At 40.7% G+C, this 15,095-nt stretch overlaps 1 protein-coding gene across 1 annotated transcript in view; it reads left to right on the top strand.

The window, feature by feature from the left end:
• The first annotated feature begins 9,997 nt into the window (after positions 1-9,997).
• Positions 9,998-15,095, top strand: part of pdgfc (platelet derived growth factor c) — a 55,598-nt gene continuing 50,500 nt past the window's right edge. Inside the window, 2 exon segments of the mRNA XM_034689269.1 lie at positions 9,998-10,072; positions 10,074-10,191. Of these exon segments, the coding sequence (XP_034545160.1) occupies positions 10,013-10,072; positions 10,074-10,191 (178 nt within the window). The 5' untranslated portion in view covers positions 9,998-10,012.

Here is a 15,095-nt window from a genome sequence, read left to right as displayed (position 1 = left end):
GGGAGGAGTTGTAGAATTTGATGGCCACAGGCAGGAATGACTTCCTTTGGTGTTAGGTGGTGCATCTAGGGGGAATGACTCTCGCACTGAATGTGCTCCTATATTTCCTGTGTTTACTTCAGCAGCTTCTGCTGAAGGTTGCAAAGTTTACATTTAATTTTTTAACATTTTTTATTTTAGTTTTCATCATACAATGTACAATACAACCACAAAACTAACAGACACAGATACACAACAATAAACAACAAAACAAAAATGCTTGAAACAAACAAAACAATCAGGTGTCAGCCTAAAGATGGGCTTAAGATGCTTTCAATTTATTCTGTCGACCCATGTGTGTGACTACAGAGCTTTTGTGGATGTAATCCTGACACTAGTTCCCTAACCCATTGAAAGAAACAAGAAGTGCTGGTAGCTCTCCAATCTTTTAGAACAATTATCTTATCTACTAACATACCATACATGAGTCTGCTGCACAGTATGTAGTCATATAAGAGAAGCTTCAGAGCATCCAAACAAGGCAACCAATGCATCAGGTTTACAGTTTATGCAAAGTTTACATTTTATGATGATAGAATCATGTCTCAGTATGTCTTTGAATTGGAAGCCTATAGAAGCTAACCTTAGCAGTCTTCACCTCCTCCAAAGAAAGTGTGTGTGAACAGAAGTGTGTATGGCTCAGCAAAGATAGTTTCCTCTTGAGAGCAGCCAAATAGAGTAGATGAAATCTTTCAAATCTCATTTAGATGGATTACAATGTCTCTTCTCTTACCTGGAGTAACTTCATTTCCAACATAGATGCTCTGTTGTAAGACTATATTAAAATCTAGGGGAATCAAATCATGAAGGACAGAACTGAAAACAATAAATGTAGTTATTAGAGAAGAAAAGACTGCCATTCGCAATAAGAGTCAGCCTTTGGTCTTTATGAATTTAATTTAGGCTTATTAGTGTTAACTTTTGACATCTTAATGGATCATTTAGACAGTAAATGTTGTGGACTGTATTATATTTCAAATGAATCACTCCCTTTAGTTTTATTTTGTATCATATGGGAGAAGAAAAAGTTTTTATGTCTTAGATTAAACAAGTAGAGTTCACCAAACAGCTTGTATATTTTCTTCTTAGCTGAAACATGTGCTTGAATTTGTTGCTTTATAAAAATCTAAACTGTTGAGTCAGCTTTCATTTATTCCCTGAGTTTAGTGGCACACATTAAAGTGTCTGAACAGGGAGCTAGTCCCTTTAACTCTCGCAGTAAAAATAAGATCCCTCACAGAACACCACCAATCAGAATTTTCCCACAGTTTTGATCCATATCTCATTCATCACTTTATGTCAAACAACCTGGGTGGCCTTTTCCACATCGATCCCTGAGGTATAATTTTGACTGACAGGGCATTCCATTTGCATACACAAATTAATCAGCACCATATGTACAGTATGGAGATTAATGATTTAAGTCACAGGGCATGGGTCTGGTGTTACAACCAGGATGCCAGCAATCGAGCACAAGGTTTCTTTTGTGTTGTGGACAAAAATGCTCACCAGTCGGCTACCAGCCAAGTGTGTGATGGACAACCGTGTGACTTCCAGAGATATGTCAGGCTAGATTGAACCAATCTACTTTGTCACACTACTGCTGCTGCTGCTGCTGCGGCTGAAAATAAAGCCTCGGACCAGGAGAAGCTTGCAGAAAGGTTGCTTCTAAACCTTTTTTTTTTTCACCGTTTGCTGCTCAGTAACAGGTTTGTTTTCAATTTCCCAGTGATTGGTAATTCTTTAACTGAACCCAGAGAAGCTGCATAGACACAAGTTTAGATCAGTGACAAGATAAATAGCTTGGAAGAAGAAGAAACACACAGACTGAATGAGCTGTCAAAGCAAATGAGAACCATGACGGATGAAGAACAGGAACAACAAGGCAGGACTGATGCGATTTGAATGGTATTTACTGTATATGCACATAGTGAATTGAGGGTGGTTACAAAGTGATCTTGATGGATTGTTACATGAAGTGTGGTGGGTGACGAAATACAAGGATGTATGGTAAGCATTGACTGATAATTCTTAATTGTCCTCTAGTCAGATGGCTTTTTTTAAAAAGGTTTTTTAAGTTTAACATAGAACTGCATCTTGACTCAAAACCAACTCAATCTGTAAATCTTCTATAAAGTGACAAAGTGTTGATGGACATTTTAAAACTTCATACTGTCACTTTGGAATATGATTGGCATGTTGGAGAGGCCAACAAGGAGGCATGAGGCTGTGCTCGTGGTGTACCAGAGCTTAAAGCTCCTGTGAGGAGTTTTTAAGATAGTGATGAAACAAAATAAAATGGATATTGATACCTCTTTATTACCGACAGAAGCAAACGAGACAATCACCAATTTTAGAAATTTTAGCTTTCAAATACCGCTGACGAAAACTAAATAAGCAACAGTGCACTACTGAGGCAGCTTTTAGGGGGGGTGTGCACTAAGTTGTTGTTGTTTTTTTGTGCAGGGAGCACCCACCACTTCAATTTCAGAGCGCTTCTCACCAGTGTGTACTCTTGTTAGGTTACAAAAGTTGTCCCACAGCACCCACTTCCTTGACTGCTGGGTCTGTTTTAAAATGCTCTGTATGCTTCATACTTAGTTTCATTCATTGACATTTCATTAAGAAACTGTAAAAACTCTTGATAGAAATTGTGTAATACCATTAGCAGCACCTCTAGACTTGGAAATTGTACCTCTAAAAAACAAGTGTGATAACTTTTCTCCTACATATGAACCTCCACCATTGCTGTTGACAAAGTTGATATAGGAAGTCCTGCCCCTTCTTGATTCTGTTTGGTCGATCAGTGTTCAAGAGGTGACATTGATAGAATAGAATAGAATAGAATAGACTGTTCGTTATTAATCCCTGAAGGGGGAAATTCAGGTGTCTGGCAGATAAAATTATGAAAATCACATAAAACAAGTAATTCAGGTGCCTGCCAGCTCATCTCCCATTGGCTAGAGAGTTATGAAGCCTAATGGCTGCAGGGATGAATGATTTTCTGTATCTCTGTCCTGCAGCCCAGAGAGATGAGCCATCCACTGCCGCTGTTTCTCTGGTCCAAAAAGAGCGCGCTTGTGCTCCAAAAGTTGAATTGTTTTTCAACTGAGAGTGCTGCGACAAAAATCCACTGAGAGTGTTGTGCACTGAGGACACTGAGCACTTGAAAAGCTGAATCACATTTGGTTTGAATATGAAATAGCCGCTGCAAGTGCAAAAATCTGCATTGGTAGACACGGCACCTTATTTACATTCTCCACAGCAAAGATTCACCATAAGTGACTCATTGATGTTACAAAGCAGGATCAGAGTTTGTATTTAAAAAATACACTACTCCCTCTGTAAAGGACAAAATCAGCCAAGAGATAAGAAGTACCGCTTTGTCCACAGGAGGCCCTCAAACCCTTGGTAGGGCCTTAGCCAATCCCTGCTGTCAAGAGGCAGGATACACCCTGGACTGGTCCCCAGCCTAGTGCTGACATGTAGAGACAAACAACCATTTAGTCACACACTCACACCTAGTGACCAAATAACCAAACAAGCATGTTTTTGGACTTTTGGAGGAAAACGGAGAACAAAGAGAGAAACCCAATGTAAAATGTACGAATGAAGAAATAAATGAAAATTAGGAAAATATTTTCTGATAGCTTTATTCCACCTTTTTCTGGATCAGCAACTTCATTTAAGCAGCCCAGAAAACAGGCAGTTAAGCAGAACACTGCACACGGTTTTTCTCCTTTCACTTTGTTTCATGTGTGTGACTAACAAAACATGGATCCAAAGTAAACATGCTAGATCCAGAGAACTCTTGGCAGCTGTGGCTTACTGATAGAGATGGATGTCTCTCGATTGGAAGGGTCAATCCCAGATCCCACAGTCCACATGCTGGTCCTTGGGCAGGACCTCAAACTGCTCAAGGCGGCATAGCCAGCTGTGTGAATGGGTCACCTACTATAGCATCCCCTGTGGCTCAGTGGGACATGCGGTGCAAAAGTGGCATAAAGGGTCAGATAGACTAGAGAAGCATGGTGTAAGAACAGTCCATTTACCATTCCATTGTAATGTAAGACACGTTCGCAACATCTTCCAGCAATTGTGAGTCAGAGCATTCTTTCCAAACAGCACATTTACAGCATTCATACTTTGTGAGTTAAATAGGTTAGGAAAGACATGTGCGCAGAGTTGCAGTCTTCCTTGCAGATGTTTAACCTCATGCTATTCATCACCACACAGGGCTGGGCTTGATGAAGTTTGGCAGTGTCGTAGATTTGACTCCTGGATCATTAAATAAGCAGATCGCCATAATGCAAACCGAGTCCTCCCTTTCAGCAGATGTTTAATAAGTGCAACACGAGCCGAGGGGCATCAAGCCAGGACGGTGTTCAGCAGGGCCGCTCCCTCCCAGTATTTTTGGACTCCATTATCTACTCAGTGAAAGACGGGACATCCTTAAGGGCCAGGAGGTTATTTCTAAAATGAGAAGTCGTATCTTTTAAATGTTAGATTAAATATAAATAATTCAGATTTAGTCTTAGGTTGCTGTGGTTTTCTTGCCGTAGCTTTTCTGTTTGTAGTGTTCCACATTTACCTCATTCCAGCAGCACAACCAAAGTCATAGGTTCAAACGAGGTATCTTGTTTTCATCCCAGCTTGAGCTTCCACTCTGCAGACTCCCTCCTGCCTCTTCCTCACAGCATCCAGGAGCAACAGCAAATAGAGTCAGACAGCATCACAAGAGTAACAAGTGAATCTGAATTGAATTCAGTTCAGGTTTGTCCCTGAAACACTGTCTGCAGACAAATGTAATAGATTAATGTATCGGACAAGAGTATCAGTGTTTTTGGTGCAATTATTGGACAGCGCACAACATCGGCATGCTGAGTGGAGTCTGCTCAGGACCACTGGGACCACATGAACGAGTTCTACTATAACAGTGCTGTTTACCGTGCTTTGTTGAAACCCTTGTCTTGCAGAGAACTGGTGTTATAGAAGATCATAATATATTTGTTATATCCTCTATCTGAAAGATTGACCCAGTGTGAATAATCTTAATTCAATCTCACTCAGTGAACGGTTGAAGAATTCAAGCTGCTGTTGCTGTGTATCGATTGCACAAACCACTGATGTAAAGCTTTATTGAGGTTATTCCCTATTGTGCTGCTTTATTCTTTATCTTCACTACATTTTGAGGAGATATAGTTCTCTAACAACCAGGGCTGTCTGTGTTTATGGCTCAGTCTTGATGCGTTTAAGGTCTGAAATGAACCCTGTCTTTATCACTTGCTATTTTGTCCCTTTCTGCTTACTGTAGTTGAGACACTGCAGTGTCTTCCTGCTTCCTGCTGCTGCCGTAATGGAAAATAATGACACCACTGAACTTTTTTAATGGTACATTTAATAAAAGAACGACTCAGTTGACAAGTCAAAAAAGTATACACTTTGTAACAAATAGAATTAGAACATCAAGGAGTACTTCAAGTTTGAACTACCACCTACTAGCTAAGCATACAGGTGCAGCTAATCAGACTGATGTAAGTCTGCCTGGCCAGTGCCTCTCCCACAGTTCATGCTAAAAACACACAAGCACATATGCATGTAGATATGTACTCCTATATCACACACAAATATAAACTATTGTCAACTCAAGTAGACAGTCATCACTAACTTTTCAGAATCAAAAGAACTTAACTGATTACACAAGGAAAATACAGTTGGCATTGCAGTTGCTCCTTTTTCAAGATACTAGCTTAAATTGCTTCTTCAAACTGTTTTGAAATGTAAAATAAAGGGATTTTAAACATACAAGAGAAAATGTGATTATCCCAATTAACTATTAAAATTCATTAAAATAAAAACTCAATCAGTTTAACTATAATAGGTCTGTTTTGGTAAAAAAAATACACACTGTTAATAAGCCAATATGATGATAAATATATGTAAGTATTAACTATACTCTTATATGTGATCGATATTGTTCAACTTTACTTTGAATGAAGTAAAGCTTAGAATTCAAAGCTTATCGAGAAGTTTTGTTTCTCCGGCGCCCAGTGCAAGTGTTTGTTAAAGATGAGGCAATGCGGAGGAAAGTTGAATCATTTCCACTGACATAACTTTTAATGGAGTTCATTTTGATAACTTTATGATATGATGTCAAGAACACCATGGTGACAGGCCACAACAACCAAGAACTATTTATTTGAATATTGAGACTTTAACACTCAGGGGAAATCATATTTTTTTTAGGCCAGAAAACACACACATACATTTAAGCAGCCCTTTTTGTTCAGCCTCATTTTAGAAGCAGCAGGTTGTCATCGTTTGAGGTTTTTGAGTCATGGATTGTTTTTCTATAAGCTTTTCTACAAACTAGTCACTGAAAAACAACAGACTAATGTTCTACTCTTGAAGCCTTCATGTTTTCAATGATAGAGCTTATTTATACATAGAAATTAAGGTTCCATCCCTGCAGCACCACAAACAGGATAAACAGATTGAAACATGTATAGATGGGTTATTTGAAGTTGCTTGAACACTCTTCCAGGAGAAATAATAACTTTTAGAAAAGACTGAAATTATATTAATCGTGATTTCGTCCTGAGTTCAGACTTTTTCTGCAGAACTAGCTGTGGCATCAACAAGTGTTTAAAGGGCAAAGTTTTGCCTGAGTGTAGCCTTAAAGGGGCACCACCAGGGGGCTCTGGTTTCAAAGCCAAGTGCAGCCAGGGGCAATTAATCATCCTGATAGTAAACTTTTCATATCTCAAACTAAAAGGTAAGGCTTTAATATCCAAACAACTTCAGTACAAGAATCTTTCTGATTAGTGGAGTGCTTTTTGATTCTGGAGGACACAGCAGCCTCAGAGAAAACATACTGCAGTCTTGTGGCTGTGTTTCCAGGACTAACAATGAATGTGTATGACTCCAATTTGTTTTAAATTTTGAGGTATGTGAGTCATTTTTTTTCTAAATTCCTCTGCTAGCACACTTTTACTGGAAACCGCAGTTGAATCCTCACAGGACCACACGGAAAAAACCTCCTCCTGCTGCTGCTGCTGCTGCTGCAGGAGGTTTTACCATATAAATGAAGTCATCTTAAAGCCCTTTTCTTCAAGGTGAGATAATGAGGTGTGATCTGGATTCAGCAAACATGTCCGCTCCCTCGTGTTTCACTTCATTTCACCTGCAACAAAACTTGTGTTAACGCAGACAGTGTGACAGATGCATTGTGTAACGCAGACTGACTGTGAGAGGGCATGTGTTTGTTTGACAGTATGTGTCCCGAAGAGGCAAGCACATCTAATGGGATTTAGCTGGGAGCCTGCGACTCTGAGTCCTCAATTGTATACATTTCCATCTCCTCTGCGCTCGGCCCTCCTGGCTGGCAAGTCTCGCCATGACCCAAAAGGTCTGTCTTGTTTCTAATTTCCTCTGTTTATTATATTTCTTTGTATCAAAGCTGCCGCGCTTCGCAAGACCACCGTGGAAGCGGCAATCAAACATGGACAACGAGACAAAATAGCCAGCTTTTACAGACAAAACCTCAAGGGGTGAATGAGTGTGTGTGTGTGAGTGTGTACGAAAGAGAAAAAGGGATTCCACAATGTGAAGTGCTGACATCTGCTGCAGGCCCTTGCAGAGCTGGAATGTGATACTCTGCTTTACACAAAGGGCCTGGGCCCATGCAACAGGCTCAAGAAGACCTCCAAATGCCCCTCTCCACGGGGGCAACACACGTATGAAATGACTGTATGGATGCCCCACACATGCTTTCCCCAGCCATTAACTTTGATTAAAACCACTAAACCTCCCTTCATACCTTGATTCTGGGGAGATCTCTGCTCCCTTTGAGGTGGTGGTTTCTGAGCGATGTGAGACTGGGGGTAAATTGCTGCAGCATTGCATCATGTGTCTGCCTCAATGGGTTCAATATGTCTCCAGCTCTCCTTTGATTGTTGTGTCTACTCTGTGCTGCAGCAGACTCACCATACAGTGAGGGGGGATACACTGCTGGACTTGGCCAACAATAGAAAGGGAGGAACCACATGAAACACACTTGATGAGGTACAACAGTGTGCTGCAGAGAAAGGAAATTGGGAACAGGAGGGAGTATTGTTCCAAGCCGTGTCTCTGCTTTGATTTGACAAATTGAGAAGCTCTTAAACATTTCCTTCCACAGAAACATTTGGGCAGAATGCACAACAACGTGGTGAAAAGTCTGGTGAGGGGACACATTTATCTTTCATCCCTCTATGGGGAAAAATTAATCAAAGTTTGAAACAATCACTCCTTAGTTAGAACAAGCTCACTTGTTTTACTATGGAAAGTTTCCTGTTGGAATGATGAATCTGCACTGTGGATTTCTTTGTTTGACCATGTATATGTTACTGATTTGATGGGCTATGATGCACAGGGCAAAGTATGTGTGTTGGCCACAAATGGCACAATGATGTAGCTCAGCCGGAGGAGACAAAAAGATTTTTATGTGCAATAAAACAGTGAGAGTGAGAGGGGTTAGAGCAGTAGCAAGTGGATTTGGTCACAATCCATATTCTGTCACTAAATAGGCTAAACTGTGACAACAGAGCTTTCCTTGAAACTCAAAACTGTCTGAAAATTAAATTGATGACTGAGAATTTCATTCTAAACTCACAGTTTGTTCAGAGTTGACTCTTATTCTTTGGAAAATACATTTTCTCCCAGTACTTAGTCTTAAAAATTCTCACAATATAATAACCTGAAAAATACTTAGTTTAAAATTCAAAGTTTTTTTTTGTTAAGAGGCAAAAAAAGGTCTGTTAAACATTATTTAATCTGGTATTTAAGTGTCAAAAGGGAACCTTTTTGTGGATATGCATTGGCATGTTTTCCCATGATTAGTCTTAATTCTCAGCATGTCTTTGGACTTGTTACAAATGTGCTGAAATTCCATACAATTATTTGTTTTCAGCCAAATAGCTTGTTTCCAGTGTTATTGTAGGGTTGTTGAAAAACAAGCCACATATAGCTAATAATCCTGGACCTCAAAATCTTAAAGTTTTTCAACTGAGCTGCAAAAAAAGCCATTCCTTGTCACTGAATCTGTTTCAAGGGTTATAAGTTCTATATTGGGGTGTATTTAGACTGCTAGGGGACTTTGTTTATCCTTTATTAAAACTCTTTTCTGTGAGGCTTCCCCGAGTTGCTCGTCTTTTATCTTGTTATGAGACACTTTGTCAGTAAACTTCAGGAAACACGCGAACCACTTTACAACAAGTATGCAGCATTCACCAATAGGAGCCTGCCTGAAAGTGAGTGAAACACCTCATTGGACTGAGCAGCAACGTAATAGTTAACATGCGGGGAGTTTCCTCGGCTGGGAAGTTCGTCTACTTTATGTACAGCACCTGTTGTGCCGTCAGTTGGCAGTCTCCAAAAACCCAACCCTCTGCGCACAGCGATATTTTATCTGAGACTCCACCAAGTTATGACTGGAGAGCTCGCCAGACAACAGAAGTGGTCTCGATGTTGCGAATGGTTCCTGTGTACAGACTGTATCAGGTTGCTGGACTCTCTCGCTGTCTCTGTGTGTGTGAGAGCTTTGGCTGTAATGCGTAAAGATCAGCGGGGATTTATGCAGACTGAGTGAAGAACGCACCGTGGACGCGCGCTTCAAGCAGCATGCATCTGTGCTTTTCTAACAACCATAAATGATATGCACATATAAGGACGCCTTCACAACTTATGCCAGGATTATAATCACTTAAAACCCAACTTTTACAACTCAGTCTCCAACTTTATGTGAATCAACAGGTGCGCAGCAGAAGCGGGCAGATCTGGAAGCCTTGGAAGTTTTGAATTGATTTAAAAGGAGATATAAACCACCCTTTCTTTTTTCCAAAGGAGGACTAATGTTTAAGATTATGTGGATTCTACTCTGCGTCTATCCTCTCCAAATGTGCCCCAAACAGCACCGCTGTCCCGTAAACGACGCATGTGTGTGGTGATACAAACCACCCCGTCTTCAGCGCTTTGTGATCGCCATCCACCTCTCCATCCAAATGATCCTTCCATTATTACTCCTGCTTGCATCGCTTCTCCAACACTATGGCTCGGAAGCTGAATCAAGTCATGTCAGCAAGTTTCACCTTCCAAGTGTGAAGGAGCAGAACGGTGAGTTTGTAACATTAAATATAAACTTAAGTATTTTCCACTTTCGTCCCAAACTGCTTACTCTTCCACTGTTTGATGTACATCTTGCTTGAGTTTAAACTGCGATGAATGAGAACGTTTCATTCAGTTGAAACTACATTATCCAGGGTAGGAAGTGCAAAATTACCTCTTACCTTTAAAGTGTACACCCCTGTATGTTTAAGGGGGAAAACCCTCTGAAATTCCAGGTCCCCCGGGAGAACTTTTCCCTGTGATCATAAAAAGGGCTCCATTCATGCAGCAGCAGCAGTGGCTCCAGGCGATGTAATTTGCTTTCCCTCCCAAATGCACTGAGCTGCACTATCAGACTGAGAAACCCACTTTTATCAATATTGAATGCAAAATCCACATTAGTTTCATTGAACGACTTACGCCTATCTGCATTGACTTGAATGGACACCTTTGCAACTTTTCTTGCCACCATGGGTTATGTGGCAAGCAAGTTCTTTGTTGTGCTGGTGCACCCATCTTTCAACATTCTTCATAAGTGTTTTCTCAGTGATGCACTGGGTACAACCACAAGAATTGTTGGTTTTCCCAAAGAGTTGCATTCCACAGATTCATTTCACTCACAGTGCATGCTCTTCAAACCATTGTTACCCTTGTGTTGTTTGTTATATCTTTGGCATCAGGAGCTATAGGCAAAATTACTTTTGTTAAAAATATGCAACCTTTAAGCAACATTTGATAAATCCAATATATGCTCTAGTCTACAGGACTTTAAGATAATCATATATAAGGTTTTGATATCAATATTTCTGTATGAAAGGTACATTTGTCAGCTTTATTCAAGCTTTGTTTAATTATGTGCTGTCTAGAACCATATTTTGGCTTACCACTTCCAGAGGGACACCTGCTTTGTATTTTAAGCTAATTTGGAGCCCCTTAAATGGTCTCTTGCCTTCATGTAATCCATGGCATCCAATCAAATTAGTTGGTCCAAACTTCCTGTTACTCTGTTTTTGAAGCCAGGTCCATCCGGAGTCTGTGATTATTTATGGAGCTAAAAATGAATAGAAAAATCAGCACAGTACAAGAGGACTATTACCAAAAGTGTATTTAAAGTTGCTCCTGTTAATGACTTCAAACAGATCAATAGAGCATAACTTATGGGAAGAGGGGAAAAGTATCTGACTGACACATTGGCAGAGATTTACTGGACAGCATAAACTGTAAGTGGGACCTCACAGGGTACAGTTCAAAGTCACAGCATGCCTGTATCCTGCAGATGTTGCACTGCTCTAACTTCATTCATTACCTAGTCTCCTACAGCCGCTGGGTTTGACTGGCCTTGTGTGAGGACATGCAGCGCTGACTTCACTACAGTAACAGTGAGGGCTGGGAAATCAGAGCCTCCCGCCGGGATCTCCAGGTTTAATCAGGACGGCTGAGAAAGGAAAACAACGGGGAGGTGGGAGGGGAGGAAAAGGAGGGTGGAGGAGGAGGAGGAGGGGGGATGTTAAACTGTCAAAGAACTCTTTAAAACAGCGGTCACACATCGGCTGAGGGCGAAGCTGGCCCGGCCGTCTGTAACCTTTGACTGGACTGCTCACCGTTCTGGCACGCTTGATTGCTGATGCTCTGCGAGACAATTTGATATCGATCTGAGGCGAGGGAGAGAGCCAGACCTGTCTGGCATGTTTAGTAGTATAGTTGCCTGGAGAGTTACGGTCCCCAGCCGTATTAAACTTGGCAAGCGTCTTCTGATGACTCCATAAGATATCAGAAGGGGCTTTTCTCCCATAGAGGGCTGGTGCTGTGCAGGGTAACCATCTGTCACCATAAATGACTAAGACAAAAGTCTGAAAAGGGCTCACAGAATGGGCTTGAACTCTGAAGTGTAAATTTAAAGTTTTGTGGTCATAAATAATGTGAACATTTCCTTCCTCCACCACTCAGGGTTGTGTTACGATAACATGTATGGCACGACATTTTACATGTGTTCACCACATGGCGATTAGATTTCATGGTTAATAAGGAAAACTTTGGCTATAAATGACATCTGCAGTTCCACTAATGAAATAGGGTTGAAAGCAAACTCCATTCGTCCTGACCACAACCACAATCTTAATCTGTGTCCACAGTTTTCTTGTGAGAAAAAGTCTTTCTCTCACACTACTTTTACGAAGGGAGGTTTTGCATGGCTATGGATTCTATTGTTTTTGTAGAATGCTTGGCTCATTTGTTTATGATGATTATGGTAATATCATTAAAAATTATCACACTGTAGCACTGTGGATGCTCTGTTACATGTGCAGCAGACAGTGCTGAGAGTCTAAAACTACACACAAGGTTTTGGCACTATTTCTAATCCCAAGCTTTGTTCTATGAACGTTTCTGTGAATAAAAGTCTACATATTAGTGCAAACCAGAAACAATTTGGGTGATACCAATAAATCTATGATAGGATCATATCGGCCTGCTCCTGTTGGTCAGTGTTAATGATGTGCATGTTTAGTCGACCATAGTCACCTTTATAGTCGGCACCAGAATTACCAGTCTGTTCGACACATTATTTATATATTTAATAGGAATGCCAGTCATATGTTGTGTCTAGGTTGTAACCCAGCCACCTGTAGCTGTGGTTAATGACAACATCTAACAATGCTCTACCAACCACAGGTAAACAAGCACAGATGACAGATGGCATCTCATACCACAGCACTGTTTGTCAGTATTATAATGTAGAAAATGGAGATCAAGTTGTACGTATGCATTGTCTGTTTAATTCCAGCCGAGCAGTGCGTAATCAAAACAGTAATGTGGGCATTAACCTGCAAAGGGGACCGAAGGCTGGTGGTGCTAGCTCTTCTAACCTTAGGCACTTAGCAAAGCAATTTGGCATTGTTTACCTGCAGACTCAAGTCTTGTTTATACCTCTGCATCAGATCTATGCCATTCTGTATGCTGTAAGTCCACTTAGCTCTGTACTTAAGCAAAAGCCTATGCATGGAGCCAGATGTGCACTTCCTGAAAAATGTAACTTCTGTCTCCTCTCTTTACTTTTTTGCAGTAATTACAGTATGATCGACTGCTGATCAACATTTATTCGCTCCAACATATGCTCAGAGTCATTCGGGATGGCTTTCTGTACACACACAAGCAGAGAACATAGCAGGATATGACTGGCATATAAATTGCATTGCCGACTACCATTTATGCAGAGTATTGCAGAGCAACCTGGATGGCGTGTAGAGTGTGTGTATTACTTCAATTAGCGTTGTCCTCCCTGTTAAGCAAATAGACTGCAGCATTACATAATATAATGGCTGCCCCTTGCCTTACAGCCTATTAATAAACATTAATATCAAACTGTTCCATTACACATAGATGGACTTTGTTCATGCTGCACTTGGACTGTGATTGGCTGGCAGTGCCAATAGTTGTATAAACAGCCCCTCCTGCTGAAGATGCATCCAAGCTTCCCGCTCACATAGTTCACCTCACTGTAGGTCTGCCTGCACATTATCTTAGTAGGCCATGCTTTCACGCTCACCTAGCCCACCCAAATCCAGAGGCCAAGTTCTTGTTTAAAAATCTGGCTGCAAATATTAGTCGGAGATGTGGATTACCTGCAGATATCCCCACATGAACACTCCCCTGCCCCCTGAGTGCTGCTGGAGGAAGGTATGCAACGTGCCAGACCTGCCAATGATCACAGAGGCGGCTGTTCCGCTAAAGATTATGAGATTAGGGGGAAAAACGGGGTCACAAAGGTCACAGGCCCGTGTGGACCAAAAGCAGTTTTACATACATACATGAAAGGTTGAAGATACAGAGGTGCATTGTGCATTCACAAGGTTATGATGCAGACAAGTAAGCAGTTTAGAGTCAAGACTTGAAAACAGGAAACAGAGTGGGTGGCCTTGTAATGACTGTTTCAGGTGTAATTCCTTCACTCAGGGATCACTGAGATCAGTTGTTGATAACACACCTACAAAGCTGCGCAGTTAAGTGCTATTGGTCATTCATAGCTGATATCTTAAATAAATAATTGTAATTGCTTCAAACTGTTTTAAAACTTGTGTAGAGTAAAAACCCTCTAAAGAAAGATGCATCTTTGTTAAAACCATCTATTAAGAGAGTTTTATAATCTGCTTTGTGTGCCCATAATGTGGTCTGATGCTACATATTCCCAATATTTAGAAACCTTACAATATTTTCAGCAGTTTCAAATCATCCACTTTTAAATTCTGGTGCAATGGAGCATATACATTCAGCATCTTCTGCAACAACAAAGCCATTCTACCTCACTCCTTCTGTTTAAAAATGGCAACTAAACCTCATGAGTATTTCAGTGTAGAGGCAAGCTTTGTACCAAGCTGACAGAAAAGAAACAAAACTGAAATAATTTACAGATATGGATTGCCATAACATAGACATACTGAATTATTAAATCACTCCAGAGGCCTATATGTGTCTGGGAAAACTTTAAATGTGAATATACAGTGATAGAAGTGGATAGTTTGTCCTATCCACTATGCCGGTTTAAGCTGAAAACTTGTTTAAAACAAATGTTTACTTTCATCCAAAGTGGGCTCCAAACTGCTGGAAATCACATGTGCATTTAAAATTTAAACCGATCACATTTTTGGCCTTTCCCAGCCGTTTTTTCTCAAATCCCTTCTGACTAGACCAAACATTAAGATTTATACACTGTATGTGTAAACCTCGACTACTGGCAGCTTCAAGTGTGGCCAGCTGGCATTCAAGTTTCCACTGTGTTATTGTAAGTGGTTTCCATAGTGCTTAACTCAATGTTTTAATTTGAAATTACGATACGCCTCTTAAACCAGCGAAACAAAACTGGCCGCTCTTGGAATCTCCATTCATTCTTTAATACAGGTCAGATGTTTCCTGAGCCC

This window comes from Notolabrus celidotus, chromosome 8 (genome assembly GCF_009762535.1).
Source record: "Notolabrus celidotus isolate fNotCel1 chromosome 8, fNotCel1.pri, whole genome shotgun sequence".
Classification (NCBI taxonomy): domain Eukaryota; kingdom Metazoa; phylum Chordata; class Actinopteri; order Labriformes; family Labridae; genus Notolabrus; species Notolabrus celidotus.
The sequence above is the reverse complement of the archived record's forward strand: the minus strand, read 5'-3'. Positions and strand labels throughout refer to the sequence as shown.